Below are 17007 nucleotides of genomic sequence, written 5' to 3' on the forward strand. Positions count from 1 at the left end.
ACCACAACCTTGCTTTTTTTAAGTAGCAAAGGGTTCTATATACTGTAGAACATAGATGCAGGTTATTTAGAGTCAGCAATCATACAAAAGGAATGTGGTCTATGTTATTGGAAAGATGATTAGCCTAAATTAACCTCAACCCTCTGTCAGTCTGGTTTGTGTGCACCATCAATACACTTTTTCTCCCTTGAAAAGTGCTAATTCCCTTTGTCAGTGTGTGCAGATAGACTAAAAGCTGAAATAAACACATTGAAGATGGATGGTGTGAGGGAACTAGACACTTCTGACAGTCTGCACAACATGCACACACATTCACACACACCAGCAGGAGCAAATTTGACAAATTTAATATAAAATCATTTGCAAAACCGCCACAATATTCTTCTAATTTTAGCTAAACACTTTTTCAGACGCCTTTCATGCTATAATGAAATTATTTTCGTTATAGGATTGGTTGAAATGATGGCTCCCTTTTAAATGGTTGTCTTTTATTGGGCTAATTCATTTAATCTGTTAAACCCCCATGACACAGTAATTCAGAATCATTAGCCTATTTCCAAAAAGAGCTGTTAGTGTGATGAATCCACGTAGTTGAAAAGACTGTAATGTTTGATCCAGACATGTAAAAACCGAGCTCACGACTCCAAGCTTCAGCCTTGCTTTTGCTTTGTTTTGCAGGGAAGCAGTTGTCCTCAGCCACATTCATCAGCTTTTGCTCTAACATTCTCCAGCAAGCCTCCGTCCATTACTGGCACGTTCTCTTATCTCTCACAGTTTTGGAATGCACGTCAACAAAAAAACCCCAAAAGAACAATTCACAAAATGCTTCAACAAATTCAAGCCCTATTGGTAGAAATGAATTTGACAACTGGCTGAGATCACTTGATGACAAACATGTTGTGATGCCCCTTGTGATGCTTATTGCAGTGAACATAAGAAAATTAAACACAAAGTGATGAATATCTAATTACGAGAATGGAAACACCACCGGTGCATGCTGCAGGCAAAGCACACATGCAGCAGCGCAGATAGTGTGGACTGCAGTTTCATGACACGTGCAGTCCATCATCTATTAACAAGGGTAAAACTAAGGACATGCAGTCTTTTATGATGGGGTCCACAATTGTTATACAGGTCCTGAAATGCTACTTGGCTACGGAACTATATTCTATTTTATGCCTTCAAAAAAGTCTTGAGTCCGTCAGTGCTAACTTACAATAAGTGGATGATTGTAGATGGCTTTCCTTGATGAATTAAAACAAACCTTTCACAAAGAAGAACTCTACAATAAAGAGCTGCCTTCATGAATGCAAATCCATGGTTTGCAACAAGGCGAAAACCAATGGTAACACTCGTGGACATGGACAAAGATTAGATTTAGCCAGAAAACAACTCAAAAAGCCTCCCGTGTTCCAGAATCACGTTCCAAAGGATGGGAAGAGAACAGTATGAAGGAAGAAAGGAATCCAAAGCATTTCACATCATGTGTCAAACACGGTGGAGGCATGTACAGTAATCCCTCGTTTATCGCGGTTAATTGGTTGCAGGCCCGACCGCGTTAAATTCATTTCCACGCTATATGAGTCAATGCTAATAAATTTATTATTTTCATTGTTCAGAGCTTACAAAACCTGTTTCTGACTTTCTAAATACATGAATTAACATTGTTAGATCCCTGTAGACATGAAATAACATCCCATAAGTCACTTTTACACTCCTATTATTCTTTGTTTACAACACATTGCTCAGGCGGGGACGTAACAGAAGGCTGCCGCTAGCATAGCAAGCTACCGAGCTAACTAGTTAGCCTCTTCAGTTGACTCATTCTAAAACTTAAGAAAGTGTTTCAAATGAAGTGGAGAAAAGAGGTCAGAGATGACAAAAACACACCACTTCCAGAAGGAATGAGAGGAACATTTGTTTCACTCAATCTCAGCCATGGCATGTCCGTTTGGCTCTGCTTTCTCAGTAGCCAGTCTCCATGCAATGTGAATGGTAATGTAATCTAAAGTCAAGTCTCAACATTACTGATGCCTAGTGACCACAATACTACATATAACTTGTCTTTCAATATTTTTTGACTAATAATAGGCCATAGTCAACCATGAAGCAAGCATAATTTCTTAATTATTATTTGAAAAACCGCGATACAGTAAGGGAGTAATATTCAAACCGCGATATAGCGAGGGATTACTGTACTGTTAATTGAACATGCTCACCAGTGTTTATTGACGATGTGATATAAGCAACAAGATGAATTATGAGGTGTACCAGGCAATACCTGCACAAACCTGATATGATGGTGCTTTAAAGTAAAGCTGGATATTGATGATACCAGGTGTAACAAAGATACCAGGTGTGTCAGAAAAGTTCCAGGACTAATTCTTCGATGTGAGGGGCATCATCCCCCTTGAGTTCTTGCCACAGGGCCAGATCAACCAGCACGTATACAAAAAGACCCTGCGGCGTTTGCTCCGCGTAATTTTTTTCTCTTTCCCAATCTCAAGGGGTGTCATCAAGAGGAACCGTTTTCAAGACGTGGACGACATGTGATGATGGAGCTGCGGAAAAACCCTTAAAACGGAGTGCATGAAGGCATGGCAGACAAGGCAGGGAAAGTGTGTTGGACTCCAACAGGATTACTTTGAAGGGGAAAACTTGTCGTCTGGATTTGAAATATACAGAGCCGCACCTGGTCAAATTGGTCGTGGGGCCCTGTAGGGAGGGGCAGCCCATATATCTTTTCTGACACACCTTGTACTACAAAGCAACTGAAGACTTTTTGAAGGCAAAGAAATTGAATATTCACAAAAATGAAGGCAGCAGCAAGTGGAGATGGGTGCAGTGAAGGGCCAGCAAAGCCCATTTCTGAACTTGTGAAAATCGAGATATTCTGCATAGAATTGCTGTAAGTCCTGAATGGTAAATGCCGTATTTTGGTGAAACCTCTTAAAATAAAGCTGAAAGTCTACGATTCATTGTCCAAATGCCTGTGGGACAAACTTTAGCATATAACACGATACTTTTTGTCAAAAGTCTGTCATGTTCAATGTAGCTACACAACAATCCAAGACGCAGCATATGTCCGGTACATCTGCCAGCTACTCCCCTTCTTCCATGCCCTTGGCAGACCTACACAAGATAGTAGCGCAATGTAAATAACATTAAACCTCTGCCTGCACAACTTAATAATATTATCTGTCCTTGACTTTAAATCGCTTCATATATTCCGTCATCACACTTCTCTTCCAAAGAGATGTAAAGATTTTGCAGTGAAGCACAAGGAACAGTTGCATAGGCTGTAAGGTCACAAACTGCAGAATATTTCAATCTCGTTACCGCTCGTTTACTGTGCATTCCTGAACATGATCCCTACTAGAACACAATTACTACTTGTATTTTGCAGGACACAATGTACTGAATGTGTACATCAAATATTTACCCGTCTCAAAAATAGTATTACATGGATTATTATGCAGACTTGTACTGAGTGCTACAACATGGGTTTTAGGAGTGCACGACAATTATCCGGCCAATATGAGGAATTATGACGTTGTACCGATAAATCAGATAACATTAGCTCCAATGAGGCGAGATTACCTCTACTGTGATGTATGTGGGTTACATTGAACAAATCAAGCGCTCCTTTTTTATGATGCGCTGCAAACGGCCAGTCGTAATTTCCCTTGAGCTCACTTGTAAACAAACATGGCGTTGATCGTGTGGGATTTCTTACGGTTTCAGAGGACGAAATGTCGGCGAATGCTCCAAATGCTCTGCAAACATTGCGCGATGAAGGAAAAAAAACATCGAGCTTCAACAGATCCAACTTGCGCAGCCCGGGGCTTGTTCCTATCGCCTCAGAGTTTGAAAAGTGAAAACAAATTTGCCAGAGATAACCCGAGGACTAAAAGCGATCTATGATTACATCATGGAAATGATGCCGCTGGACGACCAGCCCTTTACCAGCATTGAAGATACCGGCTTTTGTCACCACAGCAAATGTTGCTTGACGATGATTGTTCCATAAATTATTGCAGATAAATGATATTATTGTCAACATTATTTTGAGACCATTTTTTCATTTTGTAATGATAATATATGGCATAATAATGCGAGTACAGCGCATCAAAAGCAACTTTAATTTCTCAAGAGTATTTAACATTTTAATTGTAATGTCAAGAGCTTTTAAATAAAATAAATTAAACAAACAACATAAAAAACTAAATAAACAAAACAATGAAATTACAATAAAATTACAATATTTCAGTGTTACTTTCATTATTGTATTGGAAAAAACCCCCCAGAAATAACCCGGAAATACTCACAGACATTCAAATTGTATGTCAATGCATACGTCAGCTCATTTCCATATACACTTCCTTGATTGACTTTTAGCAACATTGTGTGTGGAATAAGTTGTTTACTTTTGATGGGGTGTAACGTTTTGTCCGAGTTTAGTCAAAGTAGAATTACTACAGCTTCTCTCCGGACTGTTTGGACTACGGCAGATGTTGAACTCTCTTTGAGTGGGGGTAGGATTGCAAGGTTTATAGTGGTGTTTCTTTCTAGTGTGTCACAAAATCCACGATCACCAATTTGTTTCGAAGGGCTCAAGCAAAAGTGATAATTTGCCTCTAGACACCGAGAGAGACAACAAAAGAGAGGGAGAGACTGTGAAAGTGTGTGACGAAGAAATTATGAGGTTCAATTCTGATGCTGAAGAAGATGACTTTAGTGGTTTTAGTTCCCAGGATGAGAATGAAGACGGCAATGAATGGCTTTTCTGGTAGCCTACTGTTTTTATATATATTTGTATTACATGCACTGTTCGGTGCTGTTTGGAAAAAAGCATTTATTTAATCAAAACTTTAAAAAAATCTTTCTGCGCAACTTGTTTGTGTGTACTAAATATCTCATGTTACGACGTGACCGGCACGGCCTATGTACTATACAGTATGTACAAATCATTTTTTTCTCTTTAAATTCAATGTGTGTGGCTTATACACCATGCACTTTATAGTCCGGAAATTACAGTAAACATACAGTATATAGCTTGAAAAGCAGGAAGTTATTGGTATCGGTATCTGCTTTAAAATATATACATGTATATCGTGCATCCCTATTGTGCTTAATGGAGAGTCTTAGCACATACACCTTCATAACTAATAAAATAATAAATGCATGCACCTAGATCTTTGATTTTTTTGCATGGATGGACAAAAATCCCACAGACACACAAATAGATTAAAGAAAAATATTTGATCCCATTTCCTTTTTGACCTGTCATAATACTTTTATCAAAATCAAAATGGTTGTTGAATTCTAACCAATACATACCTCATCACAAAAATGTGTATCTTATCGATACATTTGTACACATTTTACCTGTCGAGGGACTTCATGCCATGGCTTATCTAAAAACATAGAGGAGTGTCACTCTCTACCAATGACAACCAAATATCATACAGCATGAAAACCATGGGCTGCATGGTGGCCTAGTGGCTAGCATGTTGGCCACACAGTCAGGAGATCTGGAAGATCTGGACTCGAGTCTACGTTGGGCATCTCTGTGTGGAGTTTGCATGTTCCACATTCCATTAATTGCCGATTGAATGTAAGTGTGAATGGTTGTTTGTCTCTATGTGCCCTGCGATTGGCTGGCGACCAGTCCAGGGTGTACCCCGGCTCTCGCCCAAACGTCAACTGGGACAGCATACCCCTCTGCATGCAATAAGACCTCTCAACTTCTGTACTCCATCCAGCCAGTGTTGTCACCAGGACAGGTCAACTCTGCCTCCCTGCTAAAAAGCACTGCTCTTTATCTATAAGGCATCAGACAGGAAGCGCTGTTCATGAAGCCCTTCTTTTTAATATTTCAGTGCTGAGTTGTGTCTCTGGGGTTATCAGATATCAAGCACTGTATTACAGTGTTTCTCCGAACAGTTCTGGTGAGTGCTAGTGTGTCATTGTGTAGTCCAGTTTGCAGGGCTGGTCTTACATGATGAAAACTTTGAACAAAGAAAATCTGTACATTTTTAAATATATCCTACAGGTATGTTACCGTACTTTTGCAAAGTGAGCGCCCACCACACAAGCTCTGATGTTGCCAAGCATACAAATTCACTATGCACAACTTCAAAACACAGCTGTCGTTCTCCTGTCACACCATCAACCCCCAACAGGACCTTGAAGTAGTACCAGCTATCTTAAGCCTTGCCAATTTACACATACAAAACACATGGCCCGGAATAAAAATTACTGTATGAAAGAATCGATCACAGGACCTTCAAAATGAATATTGTATATCAGGGGTTTTCAAAATGTGTGGCGTGCCACCCTTGGGAGGAGCCAGAAAACTTCAGTGGTCGTTCACAAGCTTGAGAAAAAAAACACATACTTTTCAAGCCGTTATGTTTATATGTTAAAGGTAACATGCATAGATCCTCAACTGAGCAAGTAATCTCCACAAAATACGCTACAGAATGTCGTTTTTCAGGGATCATCCATATTATGTTTCTTTGAGGGAAGGCTCACTGTACCACACTTTGTAAACCCCCGTTTGATATCATGCCTCAAATACATCCTCCCTTTGTCACTCCTCTATTGTTTAGTAATAAAAATTAAGAAGAAACAAACTCATGTTCGGCTGTCTTCCTCTGTCTCTCTTCATTCAATGCTACACTAGGAAGTTTAAAGAAACTTTCCAGGCGGTATTTGAACGAAGAAGCTTCCATTATTAGTCGTCATTAATATGCTAAATGCCTTGAAAGGCATACATTTTATCCCTTCAGTATATACTGAGTGCATAGAGTATATGACGCCATTGTTATTGGAGTCATTTTAAAGTCCAGTAGGCGTCAGGGTCGCGAGGTGAATTGCTGTCTCACGAGATTTAGTGAGACTGAGCCCGCTGTCACTATGCAATCAGTACCGGAAATGCAATCAGTACTACACACGTGCGTGTACATCCGGTGTTGTTATTTTTCGGTAGTCACGTGTTCGGCATGCTCTACGTCATTTTACGGCAGTTACAGCTTGAAACGTCAGGTAACTACTGCACATGTGCAATATACGTCACCCCACCCCACTCCCAAAAACATCATTAAGATTGGCGAAATTACAACATAATCAATCTTTTTTTTCTTATATCACATCCATGGTGCAAGTGGATCAATTATAAGCCCTCTTTTCTTGGTTCCATAAATTATTTTAAGGTTTTTAAGTTTTTACGTAGGGACATGCTTATTGAAGAAAGACGATAGAAACATACGCACGCTAGCAAATGTCTTTTAATAACAATCACTAAGACAATAACCCCCAATATATTACATATACTGTATGAAGTTAATTGGCCACTCTAAATTATCCATAGGTCTGAATGTGAGTGTGAATGGTTGTTTGTCTATATGTGCCCTGCGATTGGCTGGCGACCAGTCCAGGGTGTACCTCACCTGTCGCCCGAAGTCAGCTGGGATAGGCTCCAGCATGCCCCCGCGACCCTAATGAGGAAGAAGCGGTATAGAAAATGGATGGTTGGATGGATGTATGAAGTATGGTTATTGACCATTTATGTTCATTAATCCATACATCCATTTTCTATGCCGCTTATCCTCACTAGGGTTGCGGGGGTATGCTGGAGCCGATCCCAGCTGACTTCGGGCGAGATGCGGGGTACACCCTAGACTGGTCGCCAGCCAATCGCAGCGCACATGGAGACAAACAACCATTCACACTCACATTCATGTCGATAGAAAATTTAGAGTCACCAATTAACCCAGCATGTATGTTTTTTTTGGAATGTGGGAGGAAACCTGAGTACTCGAAGAAAACTGACGCAGATCCAAACCCAGACCTTCCATATCTCCTGTCCGTGTGGCTGACACGCTAACCACTAGGCCACCATGTGGCATGTTCATAAATTTAAAAAATAATAACAAATACCACAGCACGTGCCGTCGCAGAAGCGCTGTCGTAACAATCTGCAAAATGGAGGAAGTGACGTAGTCGATTGCGTTTCCGGGACCGATCGCGTAGTGACACCCGCTGCTCTACAGTAGAGTCAAGATATACCTGGTAGCCACTTTCAAGTTAAAGCCATTAGAGGTTAGATGTTTTTGGAAATGAATGTTTAGGATCTGCTTGAATGTTTAGGAAACAAGATCAATGCTTAGTAATGTATAAAATCTTTAAAATGAATGTTCCAATTGGACTGTGTTCTGTTTGAGAGTGTGATGGTGCATTTGTCAGTTTAGGTGTTATGTATACTGTAATTTATAGAGCATAATTTCTTAGAGTAATTTTCCACAAAATAAGCAGAGTAACATTAGATTTTCCACAAGTGTGCACTTAAATTGTAGTTATTGCTGTTCCCACCCACCATGACTCAAACCCTCCAACCTAAAGACTCAACATTAAATTATATTTAGGTAACATTTTCTGTCATAAAAGTGTTTCAGCAGATGGTGGCACTTCACAGATTATTCGCCTGTAAATGGCAAGAAAGAAGGTCGCACGCAACATTTTCTCCCAGCTGTGCAATAATAGATCATGCATGCTATAAAAATGATTAAAAATAGGTTTTATGACCGTATATGGCCTTATGTGTCAAAATCACGAGGGAGCCTTGTTAGCTGCAAACGGAATTAACCCTACTTTTAGTCATTTCAACCACGTACTATGTACAAAATGTAGACATTTGCTTTCTATTAAAGGTGCTTTTTACTGCCAATGACGTATCCTATTGCGGTTGGATTCAGAGGATGCTATGTCTCCAACAAGATGCACCCAAGTAAAGTAAATAAACCCTTGGTGAACATGCTACTCATACACAATCACTTGTGATAACCATTTACCTTTCTGATGTGTGTATCCAATTATCTTCTGGTTTTTGTATCGTTCTGATAAGATTGGCTGCTTCTTTTGGTTTCAGAAACGATGGCCACTCAACAAATAATGTTTTATACTTTCAACAACTGCCTTCTTTAGCCTTTGAGAAATAAATATTGGTCTTGGAGATTGAATATAATACAATACAATAGTTTAAGTGAGGTTCACCATCATGTTTTTAAATGGAGATATTGACAGATTACAGGAAAATTCCTGAACCAGATGAAAAAACTAAAAAAAAACTTGCATTTATCAGTATGGGTGCAGGGGTCAAAGTAGATCTGCTGTGCAGTGCTGCGTAAGGTCTTGCAAAGAAAGCATTCGAAACTGTCACTTTGAGGATTGAATAAACCGTAATCATTTTATCTTTTTTGCGAGCATTACCACATTAAACATTACTTATCATGGTTTTATGTAATGTTATTTGTTATTCTGGAGGATAATATTATCAATTAAATACTCTTACTAATACTTGGAATGAGATAGGAGAAGCTGTCTGAGTGTTCTGAACTCCTGTTTCCATGCCACCGCTCAATTTGTAGCTGACATCATGGTGGCAAACTAGACTTTTCAGAAATATATTTTTCACCCATGAATCATTCAAAATTAGTATATATATTCACATAAATGAATAATATTACTCATATATTAATATAGTATAGTTAATAGTAAATAAATACATGAATAATAACTTAATAAATACATTCATGTTCACTGAATGGAAAGGTTCCAACTTTTCAACTTCCTGTAATTTTGCAACCTATCTCCATTTGTAGTTGTTGCTAACCATGTTGCTACATTGGGGATCATAGCATCTGCGTTTTGTCTCGCACAATGTGAAGTTAGTCATAGTTACCTGAATATTTAACACAAATTAGGAGCGTCAAAGTTGCACGGCTGTGTGATTCCCTGCTTTGATACTTTTTCTGTCGCTATGGAATGCCACTATTTGCACGGAAGTGCAACTGACTTGTAACTCAAGCCTGACAATCTGGAGCGGGCGCCCTGTGAGAGAAAGCCAGTTAAACGTCCTGAAAGCCTTGTCTTTCACGTATCTATCGCCGATCGTCTGTGGTGAGGTGAGGTGAGAAACAGCAGTCTCATATCACCTGGAAATAACGCACGTTGTTTCAGATAACAGCGTTACAGTAAAGCAGGAGACCAAGAGAATTAGATAACCGCTTTTAGAGAGGGGGGGGAAAGGAGCGAGAGACCAGGGTAGGCAGGCAAGGCATGCATGAAAGTGTGTAACTGAGTTCGGGGTGGATTAGGCCTGCTTGGCTCGGGATGGATACGGAAAGGCAAAGGGACAGGGAATCAGTTGTGGGGAGAGATGAGGCCAAAGCATGCCACGTTAGATGGGTACAGTTAGAGATCTGCAGGGGATCAGTCAGGAGTAGGGGAGAGAGGGAGGGAGCTGTATGCTAGTGAGGAGGAATCCAAAGAGCTTAGTTAAGGAGCTTAGTTGAGGTAGGTTAGCTCTGAAGATGGGCCGCATCAAGACATACGGCAAAAGGGGCCAGAGTTAAATCCATCTACTGCAACATTAATATTCCTTCCAACTCCACTCTGTCTCTCCGCTTTGGAGTCTTTCATTCCCCCCATCTAGGCATTTTCCAGGTAGATTCCATGCTTGTCCAATCTCACACCGTATTGCCCTCTGATTGGCTCTGGACCGTGGTCAAAGTGCAATGGCGCAGTTGGCAGAAGACACTCAAACAGCACTTTGGGAAACAAGCGCCCTTGTTTTTTATGTTCTAATTGAAAGGATGGGTATGAAAAGTAAACATAAAAACCTGCATGCTGTTTTGATGTTTACCAGAGGGGGTGGTGGGCTGAGGGAGATGGGGTTCATTGGTGTAAATTTGAACAAAAACTGGAGACACTGCAGTCAGCCACTTAAATACCTCCTCAGTTTGGAAAGCAACTTACCGTCCTATTATTGAACTGTGTAACATTATCCACACATCTTTGCTGCACTACATCATAAACACACACCCCTGACCAGTAGTTACATTAAAGTGCATTAAATGACTTCACATCTGTCCTCTACTTGGATGCTCAGACTGTCTTTCTAGCTACTTCCTCTCTAGAAAAGTTTGGATGAAGGCACCGGACAGTCTGTGGAAACCATTAGAGCACTCCTGAATTAATTTTGTGAAGGGAGACACATAATGAGATGGTAATGAAAGAACAGAAAGGCTTTCGCTCCTCAAAGAAATCTGTGGGGTTGATGCTAAAACGACTTTTGTGCAATATGGATCTATAACAATTGCATAAAGAAAGGGAGGAAAAAATAGAAGCGACAAATTACCCTCCGGCCAACTTGGGAAGGTGACTTGAAGGACAAATCTCCATCTCCTCCTCCCTACTTGCTTCACAATAACACAAAATATCGAATCGAATCGACGCTTGCTTCAAAGTGCTGCTCTCTGCTATGCTCCTAAAAACCTGGGAGGGATCCTCTTGAAGGATGGTGCCACCTTCATGCCAACTCTAGAGGGCCTCCCTAATCCTTCTTTGTACGCTAAATTTGGGACAAATCATCAATTAATTGTTTTAGAGAGTGCTTGCCCCTTGTCACCGCTAAAACCCTGCCCACCCAAAACCCCACTCAGGGCAGCAGTGGCGCCAGCTCGGTGCAAAAAATGGTAAGTTGCTTTTTTCCACGGCTAGAGAGCGAGGACTCACATGGTATCCCTATGGAGCAGCATAGTGGGGAAATAGAAGGTACAACAAAGCGTTATACAAACACACACACATGCACACACTCACGCATACATGTGCTTACTTGCACCCATTCATAAGAACCACTCCGTCTCTGGACACGCATGTTATTCCAACACTGAAACCAAATGACATGCACTGGTCATGGGGGGTGTACAAGTGTGTTTTTGTGTGTGTGTGTGTGTGTGTGTGTGTGTGAGCAAACCAATCCCTGCTTTCATGAGAAAGATATTCACATTACGATATATTTTAGCTCATACTTCGGGCTTCAAAGTTTTTGTGTTGGCATCAAAGCCCAAAATTCTGGTCAGATGGGAATAGCCACCACAATCTAAGGCTATGTTTATACGACAACATGCTAGTAAAATGTGAAAACTTCCAATTTGTGTTTTGTTTTGATATACGTTAACCTACGAATATGCCTGCCGGGACAGTAGATGGCGATCGTGCTTTGTAAAGACGCACGTGCACCAATTGCTTGTCCTCCCAGACGAAACCATTCATTGGTGTATATGCGATGTACAAATTTACGCCCTGTTTATAATGGGACAGTAGCCATGCAATAATACTTTACCAGAGAAGCTCTGAAAGCACGAGTGCTGCAACAGCACCATTTTCCGCAATTACTGTTTTAACTATGATATACTTGCACATTCCCAGACTGAACACTTAATAAGTGTGATCTCCATTGACCGACGATCATTTTCGAATGTAAACATCCATGTTGGCTCTATACCCTCTAAATGGCCAAACAACACATTTCTTCAGCTTTAGTCAAAACTTGTGTGTGTCGTGTAAACTAAGCCGCTTCGTTTTTCAGTGATACGACTTTTAGTGTTCAAGCTAGTCAGGTTTTTTTCCTTGAACGCATCTCAACTGTGACGTCTGTGGGGCTCAAAAAGCCTCTTCTTTTCATCGCCGGTTTCCCGAGTGAGGTGTTTTATTGGCGGGTTTTGAGAATCTAGGGTTGGACGTGCAAGGGGAGGTGGTTAGTGAGCGGTGTGAACTCAGTGGGGTAGTTAAGAGGAGAGGTAGAGGAAAGGAGGGCATGTAGAAGCAGGCAAGGTGGGCTGCAGGAGGTCATCAGCATCATTAACCAAAGCCTGGCTGAAAAAAACGGATAGATCATTCTTAACTTTTACAATGCAGCAGAGTATCACATGGTTCTGACAAGACCTGCTGCGATGGAGCGCTCAACCCCCGTCTACCCTGCAGTCTCCCCTTCCCTTCCAACTATCCAAAGATGACTTAAAAACATCAAAGCTGGTTTTAATGTCTCATTTCCCTATGTAAATGCCAAATGGAGAAGAAGAGGAACGCTTTTCCTTCTTCCCTGCCTCCCCTTTCATTTTCAGTCAGAATCGTTGCTGCCCCCTTGAGACAAAGGCGGGTGTGCAGTTTGGGGCAGAAAACGGGTTAGGTGGTCCAGGGGGGCTGCTCTGCATTACCAAAACAAATCATTCAGCAAACAAACAATTAGACACTCATGAATTATGGACAAGTCATATAGCAATAAACACAAGGGGTGGGGAGTTGTGCAGCGATTGCTCAGCTAATGAATCATGTGTCAGGGTGTTTGTTGTTTTTTTTTTAAAACAGGCAGTTGTGACGTGAGCGGGTTGTCTGTGCATGTGTGCCTTCCTGTCCACATGTTTATCGTAACAATCCCCCACTTTTCTGTGGATTCAAGTGCTTATTAGTGATGGAAACACTGAGTGGTGCAAAGCAGGGATAGTGAAGGAAGGAAGGTGTTGGTCATCCACAAAGTATTTCAACTTGACCCCAGCATTATCCAATATTCATAACTCAGTGTTTACCTCTCGCAGACGCGCACAGTCCATGCAGCAATGATCCAGGATGAAATACTGAACACTAGGAGGACAGTTCCTGGGCAGATGGTCATGAGAGTTTTCATGACAAAGCGTGTGTTGAAGTTGATCTTGTTGAGGGCGCCGATGCTGCGAGACGACGCGTCCGTGAACAGCTTGCTGTGAAGTAACATGACCCTGCCGATCAGGTAGAGTCTCAGGAACATGGGGATGGAGAGAATGATGTCCACGTCGGCATACGCCACGGACGGCGTGTACGTAAAGGCCAGCCGGGCTCTCCACGTGAAGACGTACTGGCCGGGGATGGGATGGATGGCACACACCAGCAGCTCCAGCACGATGAAGAAGATCCGCTCATAGGTCATGGCTATCCTCCAGTCGTCCGCACCGTTGTCAACCATAAACAGCTGAGGACAATCACAAAACAAGACCTGCTTGGGGATTTTTCTTTTGTCAGCCGTAACAAGCCTGCAACTTCTCATTGTCGTCTCTTTATTACTCAAACAAAACACAAGCACTCGGGACAAAGCATCATTCGATACAATTTAAGGAATCTTAGCTACAGATTATCCCAACAGGAAGTAAAATCAATTGAAGTGCTGCTTTGAAAATAAATAATAATTACGACAGCAAAGTTTTACAGTCCAGTGGCCAACCTTTGGATTGATTTATATAGAGTCAGTCTATATTTTCTATTCACTTCATTTAAAGCGCTCTTGACACCAAAATACATGTTAATCTTGTTATTTTCGCCATGAAAATAACATTGAAAGCCATATTCCATATTAGATGTGGGTTTGAATGTTGAAATATTTACTGTTTTTTTGCGCTTTTCGTCACTGAAGCCAGTCTCTGGAAGGAGGACTGCAGAAGAAGCAGGAAGTGATGTTTCGCCAAGAACCCTCCCACCTGGAACTAGCCATGGATTACATTAGGTTTCATTATTGTTTTGGTTAGGTTTTGGTTGAATTTCTGTTGTTGGTTAAATATTTTTTGATATTATGCCCGCTCAAACAATCAAGGAGACAGAATAAGCCGAAAGATGTCATTCGCCACGTTAGATTCTTCGGTATTTTATTCTGGCACATTTCGAGGACAGGTGTTTTGATACTGTGCCTCAGATAAAAGGAAGTTTGGGACTGAATGTGTATTACCGGAGGGTGTTTCTACCATCAGCTGTCCTGACTGGCTGTATTCGACCGAGACCGGGGAAAACACAAGCACTGAGACAGATGCATGTAAACAAAAAGTCAAAAACCCAGAAGACATTCCATTGTGGAAAAGCGTCGCCAAGTTGGCAGTGAGTAAATCCACATTTTTTCCTACTATATATTCTATGAATCTTACAATATAATAATGTGTGTTTTCATGCCACATTTCAAGGCTAGCTAAGGCTAGCTTGTATCTTGCAAGCAACATACCTGCTGTGGCCGTTATTTTTGTGTGTGTGTGTTATATCATACTCATCACAACACAATATCGGCAAACGTTGTTATTGTGAATATTTGACTTTCTTTGCTTTGCTGTGCGTCGATGGCTGTGTTTGGTGAGTGTGCTCCTTGATGTGACATCACAGCCAAGATGGCGGCGGTTCATAAAACTGAGGGGAAATTTGATAATCACAACTCAATTTCGCTCATATTTTATACAGTCGTGCCTCGCTACATCGCGGTTCGAATATCACTCCCTCACCATATCACGTTTTTTTTCCAAAAAATAATTAATTAGTATCTGTGCTGTTTCGTGGTTGACAATGGCCTATTATTAGTCAGAAAATATTGAAAGACAAGTTATATGTCGTATTGTGGTCACTAGGCATCAGTAATGTAATGAGACTTGATGTTAGATTACATTACCTTTCACACTACATGGAGAGTGGCTACTGAGCCAGCGGAGCCGAGCTGACATGCCATGGCTGAGACTGAATGAAAAAAAGGTTCTCCTCTCATTCCGTGGAAGTGGTACGTTTTTGGATTCTTTGTCCTTCTTCCCCACTCTGTTTGAAACACTTTCTTAAGTTTATTATAAGTAAATTGGAAAGGCTAACTGGTTAGCTCGCTAGCTTGCTATGCTAGCAGCGGTGGTCTGTTATGTCCCTGCAGTGATACTGTAGCATGCACAATGTGATGTAAACAAAGAATAATAGGCGTGTAAAAGTGGAGCGTTGAAATGTCAAATGTTAAAACCCGTATTTAGAAAATCATAAACAGGTCTTCCATGCTCGAACTACGAAAATATTCAGTTTATTAATATTGAATCTCACTTTGCCAAAATTCACTTATCGTGGTCGGGTCTGGAACCAATTAACCGCGATTAACGGGTGGTGACTGTAGTTGTGTACTGGCAACTGACAGCAGTATGACAAAAATGCGGATTACTTTCATTTTGTTATTGGTTTTTTTCACATTTTTTTGGTGACATGAGCACTTTAAGATTAAGAGTCAATGTTCCTTCCATTCTTAATCCCTCTTCTACGGCTGTCCTTTTGTTTGGCAAGTTAAATATTATAATTAGCATAATTTCATTAAAGTTTCAAAATTATACTCACTAAAAGATAAGCACATTCAATATTTCAAATTTTTGTCATTGCAGATAGCCCACATTGAACATAAAATCTGCTAGTAAAAGTGAGTTGGTGTTTTAGCAGTCATTTGTATTTTTAGCAGTAGACTCACCTGGATTTCCCGTGCGTGGTACATTATTATAAGACCAAGCAGTATAACAGTGGAGAGGCTGATAAGGCATTTCAGTGCAAATGAATATGAAGATTCCTAAAATGAGAAAGACAACAAAGTAACCATAAGACATGTGTTAAAAGAGTTAAGACATTACAGCGCAACTTTTTGTTGTATGTACAGTAAGTATCATGTATCTAGTTGCAGTAGTATATATAGTACATTTGTATGTTACTATATGACGACAAAGACAAATTCAGGAGCCAAGCGTATTTATCCAAGGGCCCAAAAGTGTGGCGTGCAAACAAATCTATTAATGGCATCGACAAGCACAATAAACATCCTGAGTAAATGTGTAGAAATGCACATGAGCACAAGAGTGACAGAAAGTGGGCGACGCATGACGCCACGCATGTCAAAGAGGAACCATAAGCAAGCATTCACACACACTACTTATTAGCTTAAAAGTCTGAGCGAGGCCAGATAATGGGGTTTACATACAAACAGCGTAGACAGGACATTGCTAGACAATAAAGCTGCAGGTGTAGCTGCAGCCTGATATTATCCATGGACGTGGTTCACCGCCATCTAAACTACCAATTAATCAAAGCACGGCACGAGGAGGGGGACTTTCCATGTAATGGCAGGTGCAGAAAAGGCAAGGCTAGCATTAGCGGAGCCCCACCACAGTGAGTGTCGCTGGTGATAAATAGACCAGCTGGATGCCTGAGCTGCAGTGTTTATTCTTCTGTGCGTGTTTGCGTGCGTGCGCGTGTGTGTGCGCGCGCATTAGGGCCATAGATCTGGCAAATGAGAACGTGCACACTACCAGTGTGAATTAAATGCCATTTGATAAATCTATTAAACAGCTGCCTTGCTACAACAGG

General features: G+C 41.0%; 1 protein-coding gene across 6 annotated transcripts in view; it reads right to left on the minus strand.

Moving 5' to 3' along the window:
* The window catches only part of kcnn1a (potassium intermediate/small conductance calcium-activated channel, subfamily N, member 1a), a 91263-nt gene that overhangs the window by 28168 nt on the left and 46088 nt on the right, over positions 1-17007 (minus strand). For 4 of the 6 annotated variants that reach the window (XM_054767047.1, XM_054767044.1, XM_054767046.1 and 1 more), the window contains exons 3-4: positions 16121-16216; positions 13434-13852 (exon numbers count right to left, since the gene is read on the minus strand). In XM_054767047.1, coding sequence (XP_054623022.1) covers positions 13434-13852; positions 16121-16216 — 515 coding nt within the window. The other 2 variants (XM_054767048.1, XM_054767049.1) reach the window with 2 other exon arrangements.

Source organism: Dunckerocampus dactyliophorus, chromosome 2 (genome assembly GCF_027744805.1).
Source record: "Dunckerocampus dactyliophorus isolate RoL2022-P2 chromosome 2, RoL_Ddac_1.1, whole genome shotgun sequence".
Lineage (NCBI taxonomy): Eukaryota > Metazoa > Chordata > Actinopteri > Syngnathiformes > Syngnathidae > Dunckerocampus > Dunckerocampus dactyliophorus.